Source organism: Scardinius erythrophthalmus (assembly GCF_964197995.2).
Source record: "Scardinius erythrophthalmus genome assembly, chromosome: 24".
NCBI lineage: Eukaryota > Metazoa > Chordata > Actinopteri > Cypriniformes > Leuciscidae > Scardinius > Scardinius erythrophthalmus.
Window position 1 is genome coordinate 26,039,708 of NC_138244.1, and position 24,757 is coordinate 26,064,464.

The following is a 24,757-nucleotide window of genomic DNA, read 5'->3' on the forward strand; positions in this document are numbered from 1 at the left end:
ATGAATGACACTGAGACCTGGAACCGGTTGCATAAACTGCTAGACTAGTCTTATAAGTCAATCTTTTTTTTTTTTTTTACTTTAAGACTGTTCATTACTTTTTAAGACAGTTACATAAAAACATAGATGTGTCTAATTTTATACTGAAAAGTAAGACTGATTACCCCTAATTAACTGCTAATTGGTATAGTTCTTAAGACATTCTTAATATAATGGCAATGTTTATGCAACTGGCCCTAGATGTCACGCTTACAACGACGATCTAACACATAGCTCTCCTTCAGGTCTGTTTGACTGGTTTGATGTAACACAGCTGGGAGCAAACTTGTCCAACTCACTCAAAGCACTAAATTATTTCCTTAAAAGCATACGCATGTGTTTTTTTGGTTTTGTTCTCTTGATTTTGTTGGATCTACAAGGAGAACATCTTGTGTGTGAGGGACATTCGTTGGCGTCTGAATTGTTGTTCCATCCATGAATCTGTGAGGCGGAGAGACAAAATCAGCCAATCCAATCTTGTCTTATAATTTAAATAATAACTTTTTTTTTTTTTTATGTATAAATTATCATGGGATGTTTTATGGCATAGAACAAGGATTATACTGTCTGTATGCTAAGTTTCAAACACTTACTCCAGTTTTTTTAGTTTACTGTGTGGATTCTCCAGCAGATCTGAGAGCAGTTTAACTCCTGAATCTGACAGTTCATTTCCTCTGAGATCCAGTGCTTTTAGCTGTGATTGGTTAGAGCTGAGAGCTGATGCCAGAACAGCACATCCCTGTGCCGTAAGCCCACAATATGTAACACTGCAAAGGGTTGTGCAATTATAACAAGATTACTTTAAATTACATCATGTAAAAACAGACAAATGTTCTGTGTAAAGTATAGATCCATCTACCTTTCAACACATTGTTCAATTTAAAAATTAGAGTAACTAGCAACAACAAGGTTTAACCCATAATGCATTGTAAATGATCCACACGACACAAGTTACTGTTAATGACTGTATTTTTGTTTAAAAAAAAGCACAAAAATAGATTTCTGCAGCCTATTTTGGCCTCCTTCCCTCTCCCTACGAATGCAGAGCTTAGAGAATCCGCAAACATGGGGCTCAAAGTAACATACACCCAGACCATTACAAAGGGTGGGTAAATGATGGGAGAATCATTATTGGGTTAAAGAAAACTTTATTACCTCAGTGACTGCAGTCCTGATAGAAGATGACACACTCCCACTGAAAGCTGCTTTAAACCTGAGTCAAGCAGGTCATTAGCACTGAGGTTCAGCTCTCTCAGACTCGAGTGTTTGGATGTGTCTACATAACCCACCATCTGACAGCTTTGATGTGTTAGACTGCAATTATTCAGCCTGAGAAAAGCATAAAAACAATGAAAAAGTTTTATATATCCATACAGTTTCATTTGTTAATTGTGAGATGTTCACATGAATCTAGAGGCCTGTTACCATAATCTCTCTAGACAAACATGTGGGTCTTCAAACACAGGGAGCAGATTCCTTACTCCTGAGTCTGTGAGGTCATTAATGCTGAGATCCAGCTCTCTCAGGTGTGATGGGTTTGACTTTAAAGCAGATGACAATGCAGAACATCCTTTGGCTGTAATTTTACAATCTGATAGACTGCAAATATTAAAGGCAAACACACATGAACTAGTGTCATTTGATACACAGCATGTGACATTATTTCCTCAGAATCAGATTGTTAGCACCATGTTTTTGCCCTGTGGGCTGTGTGTTAATCTACTTGATTAATCTACTTGATTAATTGTAATACCTCAGTTTCTCAAGCTTGCAGGAAGGGTTCTTCAGGCCAACACAGAGCAGTTCCACTCCTGAATCCTGGAGGTCGTTCAAACTTAAATCTAAATGTTTCAGGCTTGTAGAGGAGGACTGAAGTACTTGGGCCAGTGCAGCACAGCTTTTCTTCGTCAGTTCACAGCCTATCAACCTAAAAAAAAAAGCCTGTAGTTTATATTTGTAGACTTTACAACATGACTGCTGTTTTTCATCTGCCTACTAGTAAGGGGCTGTTAAGGACTAGTCTATGCACATAGTATGTGCTGCGTTCGGAAAGAAAAGGGGGTATAGCTATTGTGCCCAATTTCTCATCTGCTACCCTTTTTAGTGTGGAGTTGATATTGATGTATTACAGAGATACAGATGAAGAAATACACCACTTGCATCCTGCTCTTCTCCTGTTGCCTCTTTGGGAATATGGAGGTCAGAACAAAATGCTCTCGCCATGTTCATAGGCAGGACCGAAGATGTGAGTGGACATGATCGCTATTGCGCCTCACTCCATTATCAGTTCACTAGTTCACACTTACAAATAAGTCAGATAGAAATAGATGCGTATTTGGCGTGCTGTCCGAGGAGAGGGCTCCGGGCTCGGTATTCGGCCCGAACCCAGAGTACTCCCCCCGTATTCCTGGCTGTAAAAGATTGAGCCAAGAGTGAGGAGTCGGGGTGGTGGAGGGATGCTGGAAAACTGTCACGGAGTATTAGGTGAGTTGACAGAGTGGATATATATATACTTCTTGTCATGCTGATTAGGGTAGACATAATTGTTTGATGACGAGTAGATTGGATTGATTATTTGAATGTGCTCCTCCCGAACTTTGTTTATAAAACATAATTTGCCTGATCGCTGTTCTGATATTGGTAGTACGTAGCATACTATATATAGGCTGTTACAGAAGTGGAAAGCAGGTAGTGATGAATGGGCATGACTGCTAGCAGAGTCCCACTTTCCCATTGTTCAGCCCGTCCGATAAATGCGGAAGTTGCATTTTGTTTCCCCATGTAGTCATGTACGAATGGACTGTACAATAGAGGAAAATGTAGGAGGCACACACCAGGCAATGGAAGGACAAAGCATAAAGGTGGACATTGTCACCATTGTGAATAATTCTCTCAGTAACATTTGGCTACAGTCTAGCTGGTTTCACAGCACAGGCATTTGTTCAGTATTGCAGAGTGGGTATTAATGTTCCCATAGCATTCCCATGATGCAATGTTGAGTTCCTCTTCGAAAGGGAAAATCTAGATCCTGCATTTAACCCTGTTCCCTGAATGTAATGTATGTAACACGGACGGTTCCATTGCCACAGTTCAGCCATGCCTGCCCATCTTCCTTCAGACCCTAGGCATCCTTTTATAGTGCAGGGGAATTACAGTTAGACCACATAATGAGACCAATGTGCTCAATAAAAATGAATGAAATAGAAGTTTAATCAGTTAGCAGAGATTTTACTGAAGACAAAGTTCCCCACACTTCCAAAGGCCATAGAAAATTAATAAGAAGATCCATCCTCAAACTAACTAAAGATACAGAAACACTAGTGCTTATAGTTGTATGAATAATCAGTTGATGTCATTCCTACAGGTTCTGATAGGTTAACAATACAGATAATTCTAGCAGCATCATCCAAACATGGTATATGCGTGATGTCACCATCGGCCGGAGTTACTGCAGTCACGCCCACTGAGTGTCAAAAAGCATTGGTTTTCATAAAAGCATTGTTTTTCAGTGTGAATGCAGCAAAAAACACACAAAACACATCTAAAACGAGAAGGAGCTTTGCGATTGACTGTGCAACTACATTTGACGAAATCTGAGGTATATTTTTACAGACTGCCGAAAGCTACACAACAGAGAAGCAAATGGATCGCTGCAATTCATAGAAACAACTGGACTCCAGGCAGCGAAAGTTGGATTTGCAGTTATCATTGAGCACGTTTACCTGCACACCAGTAGGCTGATAACTCAAAAATATCAGCTTATTGAAATAAACAGTTTTCCCCATTTACATGCAAACCAGTAACCATGACAACGCAAGTAAACCGCTGCATGTTTACATGACTTTATTACTAGATTACTATTTGCGTGTCTGAATCAGAGTACTTCATCAGAGTCTGCTGATGCGAGCTTGACTAACGTGTCCTGCCAGAACTGATGTTATGCTTAATTTCTGTTAGGACCACTATCGTCAAATACAATTGAAAATTAGCATACAGTTAGGACTGGCGGTATGGTTCTGTTCTGGGCAAGAACTCCCTTTGCATCCATGCAGCCAAGCATGGATAAGAGCAGGGAGAACAGCAATAACCCCCCAAAACAAAACCATATGCCAATATCCCCCAACACAAACTGACAGCGAATTTTCTGGATGCCCTTCTTTTTTCTTTTTTTTTCTACCCTTAACATGACTGATGCTGATAGAATGGTTAATACATCCTGATGTTAGTGGTATATGTTGAGCGCTATAGATCCAATCTTATGGAGGAAGCATCACCCCATCTGGAGCAAGCAAGGACACACTGCAACAAGCGTATTGCTGTAGCCAATTTAACAGTGTATGGGATCTATTGGGGGAAGCTTACACTGCTAGCGGCAGCAAAATTTGATACAAGCATGCTGTATACAAGTGGAACTATTGCTAAAACTAGTGTAGTATGGCAGGGGAAGCATACACCCTACAGCATTAGCACAGTCTAGTGTCAACTGGTACAACAAGCATGTTGTATAATGACAGAACTATTGCTAAAACTAGTGTAGTTGGGAAGGGGAAGCATACACCCTACAGAAATGGCTGACTAGCAGCAGCAAAATCTGATACAACAAGCATGTAATATAACCACAGAACTATTGCTAAAACTGGAGGTGCTGTCGAGAGGAGCATGAGTTCTGGGAACCAGGTCCGGTTGGGCCAATACGGCGCAACTAACAAGACCTGCTCCTCGTCCTCCCTAACTTTGCACAGTGTCTGTGCGAGAAGGCTGAGGGAAACACATACTTGTGCAGGCCCCGGGGCCAGCTGTGTGCCAGTGCATCCGTGCCGAGGGTTCCGTCGGTCAGGGAGTAAAACAACTGGTAATGGGTCAAGTCCGGAGAGGCAAACAGATGTATCTGTGCGGCTCTAAAGAAGTCCCATATCAGCTGGACCGCCTGGGGATGGAGACGCCACTCTCCCGGAAGCGTCGGCTGTCGTGAGAGCACGCCAGGGATGTGAATGGCACGAAACGACCTCAGATGCTTCTGACTCCATTGGAGGAGATGGCGGGCGCGTTGCGACATGCGGCGGGAGCGTAGACCACCTTGGCAGTTGATGTACGCAACGGTCGCAGTGTTGTCCGTTCAGACCAATACGTGTTTGCCATGTAGCGGCCCTTTGAGGCGGCCCAGCGCAAAGTGTACCGTGAGCAACTCGAGGCAATTGATGTGCCAATGCAGTTGAGGCCCCATCCACAGACCTGAAACTGCATGCCCGTTGTACGTGGCCCCCCAGCCGGTGCCAGAGGCATCCGTGAAGACCACAGTATGCCTGGACACTTGTTCTAGGGAAACACCTGCCCGTAGAAATGAAGAGTCCGACCACAGGCTGAAGGTTTGGTGGCAGTGCGGGGTGACGTGCATCCGGTACGTGCTGCTCTGCCACGCCCATCTCGGGACTCAGCCGTGAAGCCAGTGCTGAAGCGGTCTCATATGAAGCAATCCGAGCTGTGTTACTGTGGCTGTGGATGCTATATGTCCCAGGAGCCTCTGAAAAAGTTTCAGTGGGTCCGCTGTCCTGCTCTTGATCATACTCAAGCAGTTCAACACTGACCGGACGCGCTCCTCTGTGAGGCGCACTGTCTGGTTGACCGAGTCCAACTCCATACCGACATAAGAGATCCTCTGCACATGGGAGAGTTTGCTCTTGTCCCAATTGACCCGAAGGCCCAACAGGCTAAGATGACTGAGCACCATGTCCCTGTGTTCGCACAACTGATCCCGAGACTGAGCCAGAATCAGCGTTGAGACGCCACGTTCTCAGGGTGGAACAATGGCTGCCTCCGCGACTTTCGTGAAGACGCGGGGCAACAGGGACAGCCCGAAGGGAAGAACTTTGTACTGATATGCCCATCCCTCGAATGCAAACCGTAGGAACGGACTGTGTCGAGAAAGAATCGAGACATGAAAGTACGCGTCCTTCAGGTCGATCGCTGCAAACCAATCTTGGGGACGGATGCATTCGAAAATGCTTTTCTGCGTGAGCATCTTGAACGAGAGGTTCCGAGGTTCTTGTGCAGGTTCCGATTCAAGGTTTGCAGGTCCAAGATCGTCCGTAACCCCACCGCCATTCTTGGGTACAATGAAGTATGGGCTGTAGAACCCTGTCTTTATATCGGCTGGAGGAACCGGCTTGATCGTGTCCTCCGCCAGTAGGACATCGAACTCTGTGACTCTGTGAGTGCAGCGACTTTCGTCGCCAGGAGGGTTAGGGTTAGGTCGAGGTCCGTCGCTGTACGAAGTTCCTGCATAACCCCTGGGTCGGAACTACCCTTGTGCAATTCCTTGAGCGCCTTGGCCTGGTAGACCTGCAGGAGCGCTATGGCATGCGGGACATGGGCAGCTTCTCCACAGGCTGAGTAAGCCTTGTCCGTTAGAGCGGACGAGAACTTACACACCCGGGAGGCGAGGCATGGATTTCCCCGCCAGGAGGTAGGGGTCTTCATTCGTCAGCAATTACATACATCATAGTGAGCTGACGAAGGGGAACTAGTGTAGTTTGGCAGGGGAAGCATACACCCTACAGCAATAGCTCAGACTAGCGACAATGAAATCTGATATGACAAGCATGTTATATAACCATAGGACTAGTATTAAAAATAGTGTAGTTTGTTAGGGGAAGCATGCACCTTTAAAGCAATAGCTCAGACTAGCGGCAACAAAATCTAATAAGATAAGCATGTTATATAACCATAGGACTAGTATTAAAACTAGTGTAGTTTGGCAGGGGAAGCGGGTAAGATGGTGCCCCATCCAAAGACCTTGTGTTGAGTGACCCTCTACAGTCGCTCCCCAACCCGTGAGGGAAGCATCCATCATTAGCATCTTGCAATGACAAGGAGCTCCCAACATGGGACCTTAGGATAGAAAACAGGGTTTCTTCCACATAACCAAGGCATGTAAGCATCGCAGCATGACCTTGATCAAGTGAAAAGGATTGCCCCTCAGGGCAAACCCCCTGGTCCTGAGCCACCACTGTAGGGGTCTCATGTACAACAGGCCAAAAGGTATCATGTTGGAGGCTGCTGCCATCAAACTCAACAGTCTCTGAAACTGTTTCAACGTGCATGCATCGTAACCATAGTTTGAATTACCGGGGGTATTGGGGGGGTCCGACCCCCCCAGATGAGACTTGGACCCTCCCAAAAGGGATGAAAATAATAATTTGGGGGGGTGCTGAATTTTTTTTAATAAAATATAATGTTAGCCTATCCAAAACTGTATGTATTTAAATGCAGTATTACCATCACATACCAACAATTCAGGAAATAATCTAATGAAATACGATTTTCAAACCCTCACTCCCCATTGGGCTTCAGCCCCCCTAAACTTCTGCCTAGCCCCCCTAAAAAATTTGTGACTGAGTGTAGGCTACACAAATTCGTGTTTGCTTCAGTCTTGTTATAATCAGATTCAGCGCGTTCTTCATCTTCAATCCGCAGCGGCACCGAGCAGAACAAACGTCAGAAACAGAGGACAGGGTGTGTGTGTGTGTGTGTTCATGTGAGCTTCATTGGTCTGTCACTGCTCGTCAATGTCATAATATTTGAGATGACCAATCAAATCAAAGTAGGCGGGCTTTATGTTCACAGAAGCTGCTGAGCGCGAATTTTAGTTTCAGTTCAGTTTACGGTCAAGATATATCATTTTGTGCAATTTCATTCTTAATGTCTTAACGAGGGAATCTGCACTAATATTCAGGGAATTTCGCATATAGATTAGTGGTTCTCATATGTGTAAGCCTATATAAAATGGAGAGTGACGTCACCAGTCGAATTGTTTTTGATTGTATAATTATTATATATAATTTGATTATATAATTATACAATTATATATAATTTGGGGGTTGGAATTCATACATTAATTTAATTTAAACAAAATCCTATCATCCAGCCATCTCCTCCCTTCCTCATCACCAAAAATGTATTTTAGGTTGACAGATTAATACAGTACAAAGAACAAATAAAATTTAGGATGTTGTAAAGTAATTTTGTATTTTCTGCTCACCAAATGCTTTGTAATGTTCGCCATTGCTTCAATGCAAATGAACAAGCGCGCCGGCATTTGTTGTGTAGTGACGTGTATGTTCAAGTAAGCCAGATTTACACAGATTCTGCGCAATACGCTGTAATTAATACATCATGATGACTCACGGGTTGAACATTTGTGCTAAATCTGCACAGATTTGGCTTACAAGAACTTCCCCAGCAAAGTGAGTAAACATAATAAGTAAGTTGCCAAATTGGCTAGTGATTTGACAGCGTTACTCGCAACAGTTGATTTTTACCGCATTTGACGGGTTGGCGGGTGTTAATTTCAAACCCTGCCACCAAAGCCGAAGTTGTTCTGACTGGCTTGGTGGGCAATGTCAGGGCCTTTAGGGACGATGCATACTGAGATGAGAGATAGCTAGCTAGCATCTCTTCCACCTTAGGCATCGTCCCATAACCGTGCTCTTTGTGGCCAACTATTGAGGAATAGTGTGATGTTTGTGCACTGTGAACTGAACTCGATAGGAGACCGGTTTCTTCCACAATCTTGACACGTAACCTAGACTGTTTTTAAAGTGAGTAAAAGTGCTATTGTACCCAGTAGTAGTAAGTAATAGTTATATATAAATTAGTGCCCTCTTATTACATATTAGAACTTACCTTAATGTTTCCAGTTTACAGCTTGCATCTGTCAGCACATCAGAAAGCATTTTCACACTTGTATCGTGTGGATTGTTGTGTGTCAAATCAAGTTCAATTAAGTAAGACGGGTTTGATCTCAAAGCCGAGGCCAAAGAGGCACAGCCGTCTTTACCAATGCTACAATTGAAAAGTCTGCAACAGCAAGAAAGAAATTAAAAAAAAATTAAAATCACAAATGTTAGTTGTTTCTCCTAGACAGCAATGTGATAAAATGGAGGACAAATGGAGACTTTTGATGTTTCTTCTGAGTAAAAACCCATCAATGATCATTTTATTTTCATACCACAGCACATCAACAGGACTTCTGTTTGTAATTTAGCAATTAGCAAGCAGTTTGCAATTTAGCAATTAGCTAGCAGTTTGCAATTTATGCCATTGTAAATCTCTTCAACATCCTATACCATGAGTTTGAATCTAATTCCTACCTCAGTCTGTCTAGTTTACAATGAAGATTCCCCAATCCAGCAGCAAGTTGGTTTATTCCTGAATCCTGAAGATTGTTAGAACTCAAATCCAGCTCTCTTAGACATGAGAGACTTGAACTAAGAACAGAGGCCAGGCCGACACAGCCTTTCTCTGTCACATTACAACATCTCAATCTGAAGGGAAAAGATTCAAAAGATTCACCAACTATATTTGAAATTACATTACAAGAAACACTTAACTGTTTATCATCCTAAAGCTTTATCTGCAAAGGTATGTGAATGTATCAAGTTGCATGAGTACTTTCACACGCTACTGCATTCTGAAATGTGTCGCGTGAGATACCTACAGAACTGATCGAGATGCTTTGATTACTGGCAACAGTCTCAACACTCCCTCATTCGAGGTCATGCTCGGATGAATGAACTTTGCCAAGTCAAAAACATCCAGTTCTTCAGCAGATGTCAGCAATATGTAAGCCAAAGCAGAAAAACGTGAAGGAGACAGCTTTCCACCACAAAAACCCTGTGAATTTATGAATTCCTGCACTTCCTCAACCAGAGAATCATCTTTCAGTTCACTCAGGCAATGGAAAAGACTGATTGCCTTCTCTGCTGAAGGGTGGTCCCTGATTTTTTCCTTGATGTATTGAAGTGTTTTCGTGTTGCTTTCAGCATCGCTCAGCACCTCCAACCGCAGCTCCTGAAGAAGAGTCTGATTGGACTCAAGTGACAGTCCCAACAAGAAGCGAAGAAAAAGGTCCAAATGTCCATTGTCACTTGCTAAAGCCTTATCCACAGCACACTTCAGAAATTCATGTATTGATAGTTTTTTTAAAGTATTTATGATTTTAGCATTTGTCGTCTGACTGAGGACATTTCGCTGCTTGTTGACAAACACAAGGAAGGCATACAATGCTGCCAAAAACTCCTGCATACTTGCGTGTACGAAGCTGAAGACCCTCTCCTGAAGCAGTCCTGCCTCTTCTCTAAAAATTTGTGTGCAAACTCCTGAATACACAGATGCAACATTGAGTTCAATGCCACATTCCTTCAAATCTTCCTCATAGAACAATAAATTACCCTTTTCAAGTTGTTTAAAAGCCAGCTTTCCAAGCAACAATGTGGTCTTGTTATCCAACTTCAAACCTTCTTCGGAAATCCCATCGTATCTGTGACTCCCTTGCTTGATCTGGAAGATTAGGAAGTGTGCGTACATTTGTGTCAGGGTCCTGGGAATTTCACCACCATCAGAATCCCGAAACATCTTTTCAAGAACTGTAGCTGATATCCAGCAGAACACAGGGATGTGGCACATGATGTGAAGAATCTTTGAAGACTTCAAGTGTGAGATTATTCTGGAGGACAGGTCTGGATCACCTATTTTTTTGATGAAGTACTCTTCTTTATGGGAGTCATTGAAACCTCTTACCTCGGTTACTCGGTCAATTAAGTCAGGTGGTATTTGACCTGTTGCAGCGGGTCGTGAAGTTATCCAGACCAAAGCGGAAGGAAGCAAGTTCTTGCAGATGAGGTTTGTCAGTAGGACACCGATTGAGACTGATTCTGTCACACTGGAGCAACTCCTGTTGTTTTGAAAATCCAGAGGAAACCGACATTCATCAAGTCCATCAAAGATGAAGACTATCTTGTATTTGTCTGAATGCAACACTTCTGCGTCTATTTTTAGATTGAAGAAGCGCTGAAGAATGTGTATCAGACTAGTTTTCCTTTCTTTAAATCCATTCATTTCACGAAAAGGAAGTGGAAATATCATCTGGACATCCTGGTTGGCTCTCTCCTCAACCCAGTCCAGTGTGAACTTTTTTACGGACACTGTTTTCCCAATGCCAGCGATTCCTTTGGTTAGCACAGTTAGGATTTGTTTAGTAGATCTGGGAAAAGCTTTAAAGATATCATTAGCCTGGATTGGTGCATCTATTGTGGCTGGATGTTTAGATACCATCTCGATCTGTCTGATTTCATGTTCCCTGCTTTGCTCACTGCTTCCAACATCAGTGATATAGAGCTCTGTGTAGACGTTGTCAAGCAGAGAGGGGCTGCTGTGCTCCTCATTCCCCTCGAAAATGCACTGACACCTGTTCCTCAACATCCTCTTAATCTTACATGTCCAGATCAGATCCTCTGTGAAGTTTGACAAAATATGTAGTTAGAATAAATAAATAAAAACTACTAAATCGTTTAAAGATTTAAAAATCTAGATTTGAAGATTCATATGAAACCACTGAAATGAATACCATTTAGAACATTTGACCTTAATTCCTTCTGCTGGCTTCTGAAAGAAAATGCAATAAAAAATCATCATGATGTTTAATGTTGCCATGTTTTAGTTGTTGATAATGTTAAATAACTTTATATTAAATGTGAAGTGTGTAATTCTTCTAATGTTGCTCATATTCCAGCTTAACGTTGCACAGTACGTGTTTTGTGTTTATGTTGCACTGGCAGACATCTTGGAATTATACTGACACCTAACAGCATAAATTACACACTCAATTGCTCCATTGAAAAGGAGCTTTATTCACAATCACTAAATTACACACTATACCTCTAAAGAAAAAAATCTAAATATCTGATATAGGCGGGCCAGAGGCGAGATGACGACAGCGTTGTGACGTCGAAGTCATTAGTAAACATTGCAAGATGGCTATGGATGAACACCAGTTTTTTAAACAGCTTTGGCCGCTACAATGAACGAGTTAGACTTGGCTTTGTATCTAAAAGAGGAACAGAAGACGGCGCTTGAGTCGTTCCTTTGCAAGAAGGGCGTTTTTGCTGTTTTTCCTACCGGATACGGCAAGAGTCTGAAATACCAGTTAGCTCCGCTGGTAGCTAAGCGTATGGGGCTTGTTGTGATTGGTCGTAGTGTTATCCAATTGCATGCAGTGAGATTTTCAAACGCATGCTTGGTGCCGCCCCTCGAGCTGCCCGATTTTCATTAGTCGATGCCAGACCATTAATCTTTCAGATTTAGGTCTGGATTTCCAGGCTACTGTACACCTGTATGCTATTTCAAATTAGTCCAATCAACACCACTGCTTCCTGCACACTAGGAACTGAGGTGAAGGTTTTTCAGTGGAAAAACAACTTAAATACGGGTCTGTTCTACACAAGACTGTACTTACAATATAATATAGCATAAGAGTCTTATGGACCAACATGGTACTATATGAAGGTGCATAAATGATTTTAATTTTTGGTGAACAATCCCTTTAAACTGATGTCGAACTTTGAGGCACAACTCTTCTCTTTTGCCATGTGAGTGAAGCAGACACACTTTTCTGAAGATTAATATAAATATATGCTTTAAAATGCACCATAAGCATTTGTGTTTACTTCTCTATCAGACAAACACACTAAATTGTTTATAATTGTTTAACACATTGCTTCACATTAACACATACGTCAGTTCTGTGTGGATTGGTTCTCTTCTGAAGTTGTTTGGATCATCCATTGACTGCTTATGATGAATCATCCTACAGTGAAGAAATGATTTAATGGAGGTTAAAATCTTATAACATAATTCATATTTGAGGCAGTATTCACATGTTTATTAGAATAAGGGTCTCACATGTGTTCAGGGATTTCCTTCCTAAAGTATAGTGGGGAAGATTGATTCCCGAGAGACACTTGACTCGGTTCAGCGTGTTCTTTTGGCTTGTTCAAACTCCAAAAACAAAAGAATGAATGAATGAATAAATGTAGTTCAGTGCTAACACTTTAGTCTGTGCTGTACATTTCTGTCGGATGAATGCAGTGCATATAATATTAAATTAAAAAACAACTCAAACCGTAAAAAAGCCAAGGCCAGTCTAGTAAAAAGGTCAGTTAAAGGTCACAATTGTCACATTTATGTTCAGTTAGTTTCGCTTTTATGGACTTTTAGTTTGTTTGTCTTCAGTCACATGTTTCAGTTGTTCAAGTTTCCCGCCACTCATCAGATTCCATGAACACTAATCAATCATCACTGCTGTTTGTCATTATGTTCATAACCATTGTGTATTTAAGTTCCTCACCTCATCTCCCTCATTGGTTTTGTTTGTGTGTTTTGCACACGTTACGCTGGTGTTTCATCTCTTGAATTAATAAAGAACATTTATATTGTTATTTCTCATCTACCGTCTTCCCTTGGACTAAGCGTGACAATAATTAAGCAAAACGAGCACATTATAATTTTGTCCATTAGCCTTCAGTCACTATACTTGCAAAAGCGATTGACAATGTTTGGGCCACTTATTCTATTCGCTGATGTCTGTTTACACATACTTCAGTTCTGTGTGGATTGGTTCTCTGCTGAAGTTGTTAGGATCATCCATTGACTGCCCACTTTTCATTGATAAACCGCTTGGCAAAGAAAAGTCAGAGTCCGTGCGATGAATCTGCCTATAATGAAAAAATGACTTAGAAGCAAAAGTATCCCGTAACCGGGTTTACAATGATAGAGTAATTAGTATAGGCTCTATGCACGAACGCTGCTGACATATTTCCGGTAGGATCTCAGCCGGCGTCTTTACTTCCGCATAGCGCATTCTATAGGACAATTCACTTTAATAAAATTCATTTTCTCAGAAACGGAGACAACGATTTTAGAAACTGATTCGCTAGTCGGATTTCGCGTGATATGAGAGAATACTCACCCTCAAAGTTGTCGATGTAGCTCGAAATTTTTAATTTAAAGAACTTCTCTTTCTTACTCATATTTGTGACAGTTAACTGCCTCACAATATTGTTAACATCATTCACGTTAATCGCTGGAAGTTCTTGTAAACAGAGAGTGTAATTTGTCATTATATCCACCTAATGCAAAAACGGCTTCTGACGCAGCACCGGATGTAACTGGGCGGGCTGAGACAAAACGTGGAAGCGATCGTGCATAGAGCTTATTGAGCTCATCATATGATCTAAACATGACTCCATGCATGAGGCGACCCACTCCATGTAAAATAAAGCAGCTTTAATTAGGCTACCGAAATGACTTGATCTCATGTATACATTATTATTAACAAATTTGTATGTATTACTTTATGAGTGGAACTTTATAATGAGAGGAAATTAACCACTTTTGATATTCAGAAACTATGAATATAAGCCATAATGCTTCTGAAAAGTGTAAGCATTGAGCCTTATGTATTGTATAAACAAGCACAATCTTACACTGGTTATGATAAATAGCCTCATTATGTGTACGTTAAAGGTTGTTTAAAGGGATAATTCACCCAAAAATGAAATTTAGCCCGCGATTTACTCACCCTCAAGTCATCCAAGGTGTATTTGACATTCTTCTTTCAGACGAAAACAATCAGAGTTAGATTAAAAAATGTCCTCTTCCAAGCTTTATAATGAGAGTGAATGGCTGGAGGAAATTTTAAACCCTAAAAAGTGCATCCATCCATGATAAAAATACTCCACACGGCTCCGGGGGTTAATAAAGGCCTTCAGAAGTGAAGCCATAGGTTTTTGTAAAAAAACAACAACAAAAAACATATTTATAACTTTATAATGTAAAATATCTAGCTTACGCCAGACGACCATACTCATACTACGCAAGTCGACCTCCGCCACAAGAGTAACCCGTTTCCTCTGAGCTTCCGTGTTCATCATTACGCTGTGCGTCGGGTCAGGGGTTAGTCTTCCACCGTAAATCGATGCGTACGGCCGTCTGTCGGGAGCTAGTGATTATAGTTTATAAAGTTTTAAATATGGGTATTTTCCTACACAAACCCATGGCTTCGCTTCAGAAGGCCTTTATTAACCCCGGAGCCGTGTGGAGTATTTTTATCATGGATGGATGCACTTTTTGGGCTTAAAATTTTTTTCAGCCATTCACTACCATTATAAAGCTTGGAAGAGACAGGACATTTATTAATATAACTCCGGTTGTTTTTGTCTGAAAGAAGAATGTCATATACACCTATATATAATATATAATTTAATGGACAGGTATATCTGTGACCATTGAGATGGCTCTATAGCCCCTCCTGTTGCCCAATATCTTGGTTTGTGTGTCTGTTGTTGTCTCTAGCTGTCTAGTGTGTGAGCTTTGTTGTGTATGTGGTTTTTATGTTCTGCAGAACAGGGACCTGCTGAAAATCAGTTTTATACTGAGCCAGGCCCGATTGTCCTTAATCTTTTCCTGTTTTAAAAATATAAATAAATAAATAAATATAAATCATGGGCTAATTTTCATTTTTGGGTGAATTAAGGTGAGACTGAGATTAAGGTTGGTGAGATTGTACTAGTTCGTACGAATTACCAATTCGCCAAAACGTTCTACCAAAATGAACTGCCATGAAATTGTGTTGTCCTCTCACAGTCATTATGGCTTCTGAAGATATTTATGGCAGTTTTATGGCGCTCAACACTATCATGCCAATTTATAACTATTTGACTTCTTCTTTTAATTGGTGAATGAATTCATATGATCTCGTTCGTGCATTTCTTTGCGATCTGCTTATGTCCTACTGCTGAGAGTTAGGTGCATGCGTGGAAATCATAGCAAAAAAAAAAAATTGGTGCAAATCTAATTGTCTACTTCCTGTCTACTTTTGTAGTGTTGACCAGAGCAAACATTCCTCAAAATGTCTTCTTTGGTGTTTTACGGAAGAAAAATATTGGGTTTGTGATGACATGATGGCAAGTAAATGATGTCAGAAATTATACTCATATATTCCTTTAATTATGCAACATTATTCATATTTGTTAATAATGTTAAATTATTTCAACATTTTAAAGAAACATACATTTCTGTGCATCATAAGCAATCTGTAATATTATAGTCAGCTGTGTGTATGTAGGCCATCAGGGTTCTTGCGAGGGAAAACTCTTCACTAACACAATTTGCTGTGTGAGAGAGATACATGCTCTGGTCTGAAAACTAATATAGAAATGCATCAAACTTTGAGGCACAACTCTTCTCTTTTGCCATGTGAGTGAAGCAGACACACCTTTCTGAAGATTAATATAAATATATGCTTTAAAATGCACCATAAGCATTTGTGTTTACTTCTCTATCAGACAAACACACTAAATTGTTTATAATTGTTTAACACATTGCTTCACATTAACACATACGTCAGTTCTGTGTGGATTGGTTCTCTTCTGAAGTTGTTTGGATCATCCATGGACTGCTTATGATGAATCATCCTACAGTGAAGAAATGATTTAATGGAGGTTAAAATCTTATAACATAATTCATATTTGAGGCAGTATTCACATGTTTATTAGAATAAGGGTCTCACACGTGTTCAGGGATTTCCTTCTTAAAGTATAGTGGGGAAGATTGATTCCCGAGAGACACTTGACTCGGTTCAGCGTGTTCTTTTGGCTTGTTCAAACTCCAAAAACAAAAGAATGAATGAATGAATGAATGAATAAATGTAGTTCAGTGCTAACACTTTAGTCTGTGCTGTACATTTCTGTTGGATAAATGCAGTGCATATAATATTAAATTAAAAAACAACTCAAACCGTAAAATAGCCAAGGCCAGTCCAGTAAAAAGGTCAGTTAAAGGTCATAATTGTCACATTTATGTTCAGTTAGTTTCGCTTTTATGGACTTTTAGTTTGTTTGTCTTCAGTCACATGTTTCAGTTGTTCAAGTTTCCCACCACTCATCAGATTCCATGAACACTAATCAATCATCACTGCTGTTTGTCATTATGTTCATTACCATTGTGTATTTAAGTTCCTCACCTCATCTCCCTCATTGGTTTTGTTTGTGTGTTTTGCACACGTTACGCTGGTGTTTCATCTCTTGGATTAATAAAGAACATTTATATTGTTATTCCTCATCTACCGTCTTCCCTTGGACTAAGCGTGACAATAATTAAGCAAAACGAGCACATTATAATTTTGTCCATTAGCCTTCAACATACAGTATGTAATTTTTTTCGCTAACCTATTTACAATAACAAAGGCGTAGATTGATGACGCAACATTTGCTAAGAATTATGGATCTTGTCGTCAACGTCAAGCTGACCGATCTAATAATGTTTATGGATGAGTAAATACATCAATGACGGAAAAAAAATGCATCATTTAGCATGACTGTGATATGAAGCAGGTCGGGATTGCTAAGAGACAGCTATCAGCTCCACATGCGACGCGAGTCCCGCGGATATAAAAAGGAATATGGACATTTCATTCTACCGAACTACACGCAAGTGGAGAATTACTACTAACAGGTCAGTTTATTAGACAAATTAAACTTGTGAGGTAACGCAGCGCTGTTTCACCTGGTCTAACATTACACTATCACACTAAACTGCATTTGAATGTGTTGAAATGTATGTTGTTAGTTTGTCTGTATGAGACTAGCAGTAAGCTAGATCAACATTAGAATAACATACAGATCATATTCTAACATTTTTTCATTGTTGAACTATATAACATTGATTAGTTTTATGTAAATGTGCTCACCTGTTTAATAAAGTACATGTAGGAGCGGTCAAAGTCTCGGTTGTGGAGCTCTCGTTTATATACTGTCTATGGGAGCTCTCGGCATCTCGAAAACACCGCGCTGATATTGATTCTCGTTTTAGGTTTTTTTATCCTTTTTTATCCAAAGTCTGCTTGCCATGGTCCATAATGTTTGAACGAAACAACAACAGCATGCAAATAGACATTGCGAACTACACAGTTGTCCACGTCTGTCGTCTGTCAACTCTGGTTGCTATGGCAGTATGAGCGGAAACCAGGGACAACGCGGATATGACGCCATTGACGGCGACAAAACGGAAATAAAGAAACGGGACGTGTCTTCGAATTAAATTACAAATTTCTCCTGGTTTGAAAGTTGTTGGAAACAGTCGGGATAATGTAAGTACACAACTAAAAAAAATATACAACATAGTGCTATTTTTAAAGCAAAAAAGTTACATATTGTGCCTTTCAGTCGCTATATGTGCAAAAATGATTGACAATGTTTGGGCCACTTATTCTATTCGCTGATGTCTGTTTACACATACTTCAGTTCTGTGTGGATTGGTTCTCTGCTGAAGTTTTTAGGATAATCCATTGACTGCCCACTTTTCATTGATAAACCGCTTGGCAAAGAAAAGTCAGAGTCCGTGCGATGAATCTGCCTATAATGAAGAAATGACTTAGTCAGAAGCAAAAGTATCCCATAACCGGGTTTACAATGATAGAGTAATTAGTATTGAGCTCATCATATGATCTAAACATGACTCCATGCATGAGGCGACCCACTCCATGTAAAATACAGCAGCTTTAATTAGGCTACCGAAATGACTTGATCTCATGTATACATTATTATTAAACAATTTTGTATGTATTACTTTATGAGTGGAACTTTATAATGAGAGGAAATTAACCACTTTTGATATTCAGAAACTATGAATATAAGCCATAATGCTTCTGAAATGTGTAAGCATTGAGCCTTATGTATTGTGTAAACAAGCACAATCTTACACTGGTTATGATAAATAGCCTCATTATGTGTACGTTAAAGGTTGTTTAAAGGGATAGTTCACCCAAAAATGAAATTTAGCCCGTGATTTACTCACCCTCAAGTCATCCAAGGTGTATTTGACATTCTTCTTTCAGACGAATACAATCAGAGTTAGATTAAAAAATGTCCTCTTCCAAGCTTTATAATGAGAGTGAATGGCTGGAGAAAAATTTAAACCCTAAAAAGTGCATCCATCCATGATAAAAATACTCCACACGGCTCCGGGGGTTAATAAAGGCCTTCAGAAGTAAAGCCATGGGTTTGTGTAAAAACAACAACAAATAAAACAAACATATTTATAACTTTATAATGTAAAATAACTAGCTTACGCCAGACGACCATACTCATACTACGCAAGTCGACCTCCGCCACAAGAGTAACCCGTTTCCTCTGAGCTTCCGTGTTCATCATTACGCTGTGCGTCGGGTCAGGGGTTAGTCTTCCACCGTAAATCGATGCGTACGGCCGTCTGTCGGGAGCTAGTGATTATAGTTTATAACGTTTTGAATATGGGTATTTTCCTACACAAACCCATGGCTTCGCTTCAGAAGGCCTTTATTAACCCCCGGAGCCGTGTGGAGTATTTTTATCATGGATGGATGCACTTTTTGGGCTTCAAATTGTTTTCAGCCATTCACTGCCATTATAAAGCGTGGAAGAGACAGGACATTTATTAATATAAATCTGATTGTATTTGTCTGAAAAAAGAATGTCATATACACGTATATAAATCATGGGCTAATTTTAATTTTTGGGTGAATTAAGGTGAGACTGAGATTAAGGTTGGTGAGATTGTACTAGTTCTTACAAATTATTACCAATTCGCCAAAACGTTCTACCAAAAGTGCCATGAAATTGTGTTGTCCTCTCACAGTCATTATGGCTTCTGAAGATATTTATGGCAGTTTTATGGCGCTCAACACTATCATGCCAATTTATAACTATTTGACTTTTTCTTTTAATTGGTGAATGAATTCATATGATCTCGTTCGTGCATTTCTTTGCGATCTGCTTATGTCCTACTGCTGAGAGTTAGGTGCATGTGTGGAAATCATAGCAAAAAAAAAATTGGTGCAAATCTAATTGTCTACTTCCTGTCTACTTTTGTAGTGTTGACCAGAGCAAACATTCCTCAAAATGTCTTGTTTGGTGTTTTACGGAAGAAAAATATTGGGTTTGTGATGACATGATGGCAAGTAAATGATGTCAGAAATTATACTCATATATTCCTTTAATTATGCAACATTATTCATATTTGTTAATAATGTTAAATTATTTCAACATTTTAAAGAAACATACATTTCTGTGCATCATAAGCAATCTGTAATATTATAGTAAGCTGTGTATATGTAGGCCATCAGGGTTCTTGCGAGGGAAAACTCTTCACTAACACAATTTGCTGTGTGAGAGAGATACATGCTCTGGTCTGAAAACTAATATAGAAATGCATCAAACTTTGAGGCACAACTCTTCTCTTTTGCCATGTGAGTGAAGCAGACACACCTTTCTGAAGATTAATATAAATATATGCTTTAAAATGCACCATAAGCATTTGTGTTTACTTCTCTATCAGACAAACACACTAAATTGTTTATAATTGTTTAACACATTGCTTCACATTAACACATACGTCAGTTCTGTGTGGATTGGTTCTCTTCTGAAGTTGTTTGGATCATCCATGGACTGCTTATGATGAATCATCCTACAGTGAAGAAATTATTTAATGGAGGTTAAAATCTTATAACATAATTCATAGTTGAGGCAGTATTCACATGTTTATTAGAATAAGGGTCTCACACGTGTTCAGGGATTTCCTTCTTAAAGTATAGTGGGGAAGATTGATTCCCGAGAGACACTTGACTCGGTTCAGCGTGTTCTTTTGGCTTGTTCAAACTCCAAAAACAAAAGAATGAATGAATAAATGTAGTTCAGTGCTAACACTTTAGTCTGTGCTGTACATTTCTGTTGGATGAATGCAGTGCATATAATATCAAGTTAAAAAACAACTCAAACCGTAAAATAGCCAAGGCCAGTCCAGTAAAAAGGTCAGTTAAAGGTCATAATTGTCATGTTTATGTTCAGTTAGTTTCGCTTTTATGGACATTTAGCTTGTTTGTCTTCAGTCACATGTTTCAGTTGTTCAAGTTTCCCGCCACTCATCAGATTCCATGAACACTAATCAATCATCACTGCTGTTTGTCATTATGTTCATTACCATTGTGTATTTAAGTTCCTCACCTCATCTCCCTCATTGGTTTTGTTTGTGTGTTTTGCACACGTTACGCTGGTGTTTCATCTCTTGGATTAATAAAGAACATTTATATTGTTATTCCTCATCTACCATCTTCCCTTGGACTAAGCGTGACAATAATTAAGCAAAACGAGCACATTATAATTTTGTCCATTAGCCTTCATCGTACAGTATGTAATTTTTTTCTCCACTAGGGGTCGCTAACCTCTTACAATAACAAAGGCGTAGTTTGATGACGCAACATTTGCTAAGAATTATGGATTTTGTCGTCAACGTCAAGCCGACCGATCTAATAATGTTTATGGATGAGTAAATACATCAATGTTTTTAGCATGACTGTGATGAAGCAGGTCGGGATTGCTAAGAGACAGCTATCAGCTCCACACGCAACGCGAGTCCCGCGGATATAAAAGGAATATGGACATTTCATTCTACCGAACTACACGCAAGTGGAGAATTACTACTCACAGGTCAGTTTATTAGACAAATTAAACTTGTGAGGTAACGCAGCGCTGTTTCACCTGGTCTAACATTACACTATCACACTAAACTGCATTTGAATGTGTTGAAATTTCTGAAAGTTGTTGGAAACAGTCGGGATAATGTAAGTACAAAAATATACAACATAGAAATAGTGATATTTGCTATTTTTAAAGCAAAAAAGTTACATATTGTGCCTTTCAGTCGCTATACGTGCAAAAATGATTGACAATGGTTGGGCCACTTATTCTATTCGCTGATGTCTGTTTACACATACTTCAGTTCTGTGTGGATTGGTTCTCTGCTGAAGTTTTTAGGATAATCCATTGACTGCCCACTTTTCATTGATAAACCGCTTGGCAAAGAAAAGTCAGAGTCCGTGCGATGAATCTGCCTATAATGAAGAAATGACTTAGTCAGAAGCAAAAGTATCCCGTAACCGGGTTTACAATGATAGAGTAATTAGTATTGAGCTCATCATATGATCTAAACATGACTCCATGCATGAGGCGACCCACTCCATGTAAAATACAGCAGCTTTAATTAGGCTACCGAAATGACTTGATCTCATGTATACATTATTATTAAACAATTTTGTATGTATTACTTTATGAGTGGAACTTTATAATGAGAGGAAATTAACCACTTTTGATATTCAGAAACTATGAATATAAGCCATAATGCTTCTGAAAAGTGTAAGCATTGAGCCTTATGTATTGTGTAAACAAGCACAATCTTACACTGGTTATGATAAATAGCCTCATTATGTGTACGTTAAAGGTTGTTTAAAGGGATAATTCACCCAAAAATGAAATTTAGCCCGCGATTTACTCACCCTCAAGTCATCCAAGGTGTATTTGACATTCTTCTTTCAGACGAAAACAATCAGAGTTAGATTAAAAAATGTCCTCTTCCAAGCTTTATAATGAGAGTGAATGGCTGGAGAAAAATTTAAACCCTAAAAAGTGCATCCATCCATGATAAAAATACTCCACACGGCTCCGGGGGTTAATAAAGGCCTTCAGAAGTAAAGCCATAGGTTTTTGTAAAAAAAACAACAACAAAAAACATATTTATAACTTTATAATGTAAAATATCTAGCTTATGCCAGACGACCATACTCATACTACGCAAGTCGACCTCCGCCACAAGAGTAACCCGTTTCCTCTGAGCTTCCGTGTTCATCATTACGCTGTGCGTCGGGTCAGGGGTTAGTCTTCCACCGTAAATCGATGCGTACGGCCATCTGTCGGGAGCTAGTGATTATAGTTTATAACGTTTTGAATATGGGTATTTTCCTACACAAACCCATGGCTTCGCTTCAGAAGGCCTTTATTAACCCCCGGAGCCGTGTGGAGTATTTTTATCATGGATGGATGCACTTTTTGGGCTTCAAATTTTTTTTCAGCCATTCACTACCATTATAAAGCTTGGAAGAGCCAGGACATTTATTAATATAACTCCGGTTGTTTTTGTCTGAAAGAAGAATGTCATATACACCTATATATAATATATAATTTAATGGACAGGTATATCTGTGACCATTGAGATGGCTCTATAGCCCCTCCTGTTGCCCAATATCTTGGTTTGTGTGTCTGTTGTTGTCTCTAGCTGTCTAGTGTGTGAGCTTTGTTGTGTATGTGGTTTTTATGTTCTGCAGAACAGGGACCTGCTGAAAATCAGTTTTATACTGAGCCAGGCCCGATTGTCCTTAATCTTTTCCTGTTTTAAAAATATAAATAAATAAATAAATATAAATCATGGGCTAATTTTCATTTTTGGGTGAATTAAGGTGAGACTGAGATTAAGGTTGGTGAGATTGTACTAGTTCGTACGAATTACCAATTCGCCAAAACGTTCTACCAAAATGAACTGCCATGAAATTGTGTTGTCCTCTCACAGTCATTATGGCTTCTGAAGATATTTATGGCAGTTTTATGGCGCTCAACACTATCTTGCCAATTTATAACTATTTGAATTTCTTTTAATTGGTGTATGAATTCATATGATCTCGTTCGTGCATTTCTTTGCGATCTGCTTATGTCCTACTGCTGAGAGTTAGGTGCATGTGTGGAAATCATAGCAAAAAAAAATTGGTGCAAATCTAATTGTCTACTTCCTGTCTACTTTTGTAGTGTTGACCAGAGCAAACATTCCTCAAAATGTCTTCTTTGGTGTTTTACGGAAGAAAAATATTGGGTTTGTGATGACATGATGGCAAGTAAATGATGTCAGAAATTATACTCCTGTATTCCTTTAATTATGCAACATTATTCATATTTGTAGATAATGTTCAATTATTTCAACATTTTAAAGAAACATATCAATTTCATAAGCAATCTGTAATATTATAGTCAGCTGTGTATATGTAGGCCATCAGGGTTCTTGCGAGGGAAAACTCTTCACTAACACAATTTGCTGTGCGAGTGAGATACATGCTCTGGTCTGAAAACTAATATAGAAATGCATCAAAAGCTGTTACATTTAGAATTATTATAATTAGAATTGTTTAAGACATTGCTAACATACTTCAGTTCTGGACGGATTGGTTCTCCACTGAATTTTTAAGGATGTTTTATCGACTGCTCACTTTTCATTGACAAACCGCTGGGCAAAGAGAAGTCAGAGTCCTCACGATTAATCAACCTAAAATGAAGAAATGTTTTAATGAAAAAAAGCAAAAATTAAGACTTGTTTGAGGCAGTTTCCACAAGTTTCAATCAAAGACGTTTATGAGCGGTTTTCTCCTTCAGTGTTAACAGACGAGACAAAGACTCGTTTCGCAGTGACGCATGACTTGGTCCAAGTGAAACAGGTTTATTTGGCTTTTTCAGCTTTAAAAACAAATCCAGAGCTGGTTCTTTATGATATGTTTTATATTTATGATGTTTTGAATCAAATGCAGATATAATCAGATGAATAAACATGAAACAACTCAAACCTCAAAACATCCAGTTCAACCGCAGGCCCTCTGTCTCCACTCATTTTACTGTTGGACTGACTAGTCATGAGTCGTGACTCACGACTAGTCTAGATCAGCGACAACAGACAGAATACACTGATGTAAATCACCACTGAAAGAGAAACCAGTGACAGAATTCTTGTTTTCACATGACACAGATTTGTTTTGGGTTTAGCGTTTGTAAACTCAGACATTGTTTAGAAATATATATATATATATATATATATATATATATATATATATATATATATATATATATATATATATATACACAAGAGATGTAAAATGTTCTAAAGTAGCATTTGTAGTGATAACTAACTGAAAGATAAGTATGCAGTAGTATATTTCTTTTCTGAAACAACTTAAAACTCATATATTTTAATGTTTACC

The 24,757-nt window shown here is 39.4% G+C and overlaps 1 protein-coding gene across 1 annotated transcript; it reads right to left on the reverse strand.

Annotated features, from left to right (window-relative positions):
- Positions 1-169: 169 nt before the first annotated feature.
- On the reverse strand, positions 170-24,451 carry LOC308684622 (NACHT, LRR and PYD domains-containing protein 3-like). The gene is made up of 18 exons (XM_081355887.1): positions 24,347-24,451; positions 23,935-24,051; positions 21,683-21,799; positions 20,472-20,567; positions 20,305-20,376; positions 18,172-18,288; positions 16,445-16,540; positions 16,278-16,349; positions 13,473-13,589; positions 11,444-11,481; positions 9,536-11,330; positions 9,189-9,362; positions 8,722-8,895; positions 1,793-1,966; positions 1,465-1,638; positions 1,195-1,368; positions 633-806; positions 170-480 (listed from the first exon to the last, which is right to left on the reverse strand). Exons 3-18 carry the CDS (start codon positions 21,748-21,750, stop codon positions 360-362), a joined length of 3,636 nt encoding a protein of 1,211 aa, XP_081212013.1. The 5' UTR covers positions 21,751-21,799; positions 23,935-24,051; positions 24,347-24,451; the 3' UTR covers positions 170-359.
- Between the last annotated feature and the right edge of the window lie 306 nt (positions 24,452-24,757).

Excerpts from the sequence above, each read along its gene's own strand:
- LOC308684622 (XM_081355887.1), bottom strand. The coding sequence starts at position 21,750 with ATGAAAAGTGGGCAGTCAATGGATTATCCTAAAAACTTCAGCAGAGAA. Across the intron at positions 11,482-13,472 it reads CCAATCCACACAGAACTGAA|AAGCCAGCAGAAGGAATTAA; the intron begins GTATGTGTAAAC and ends ATTTTCTTTCAG. Across the intron at positions 1,369-1,464 it reads GTTTGTCTAGAGAGATTATG|GCTGAATAATTGCAGTCTAA; the intron begins GTAACAGGCCTC and ends TGCTTTTCTCAG.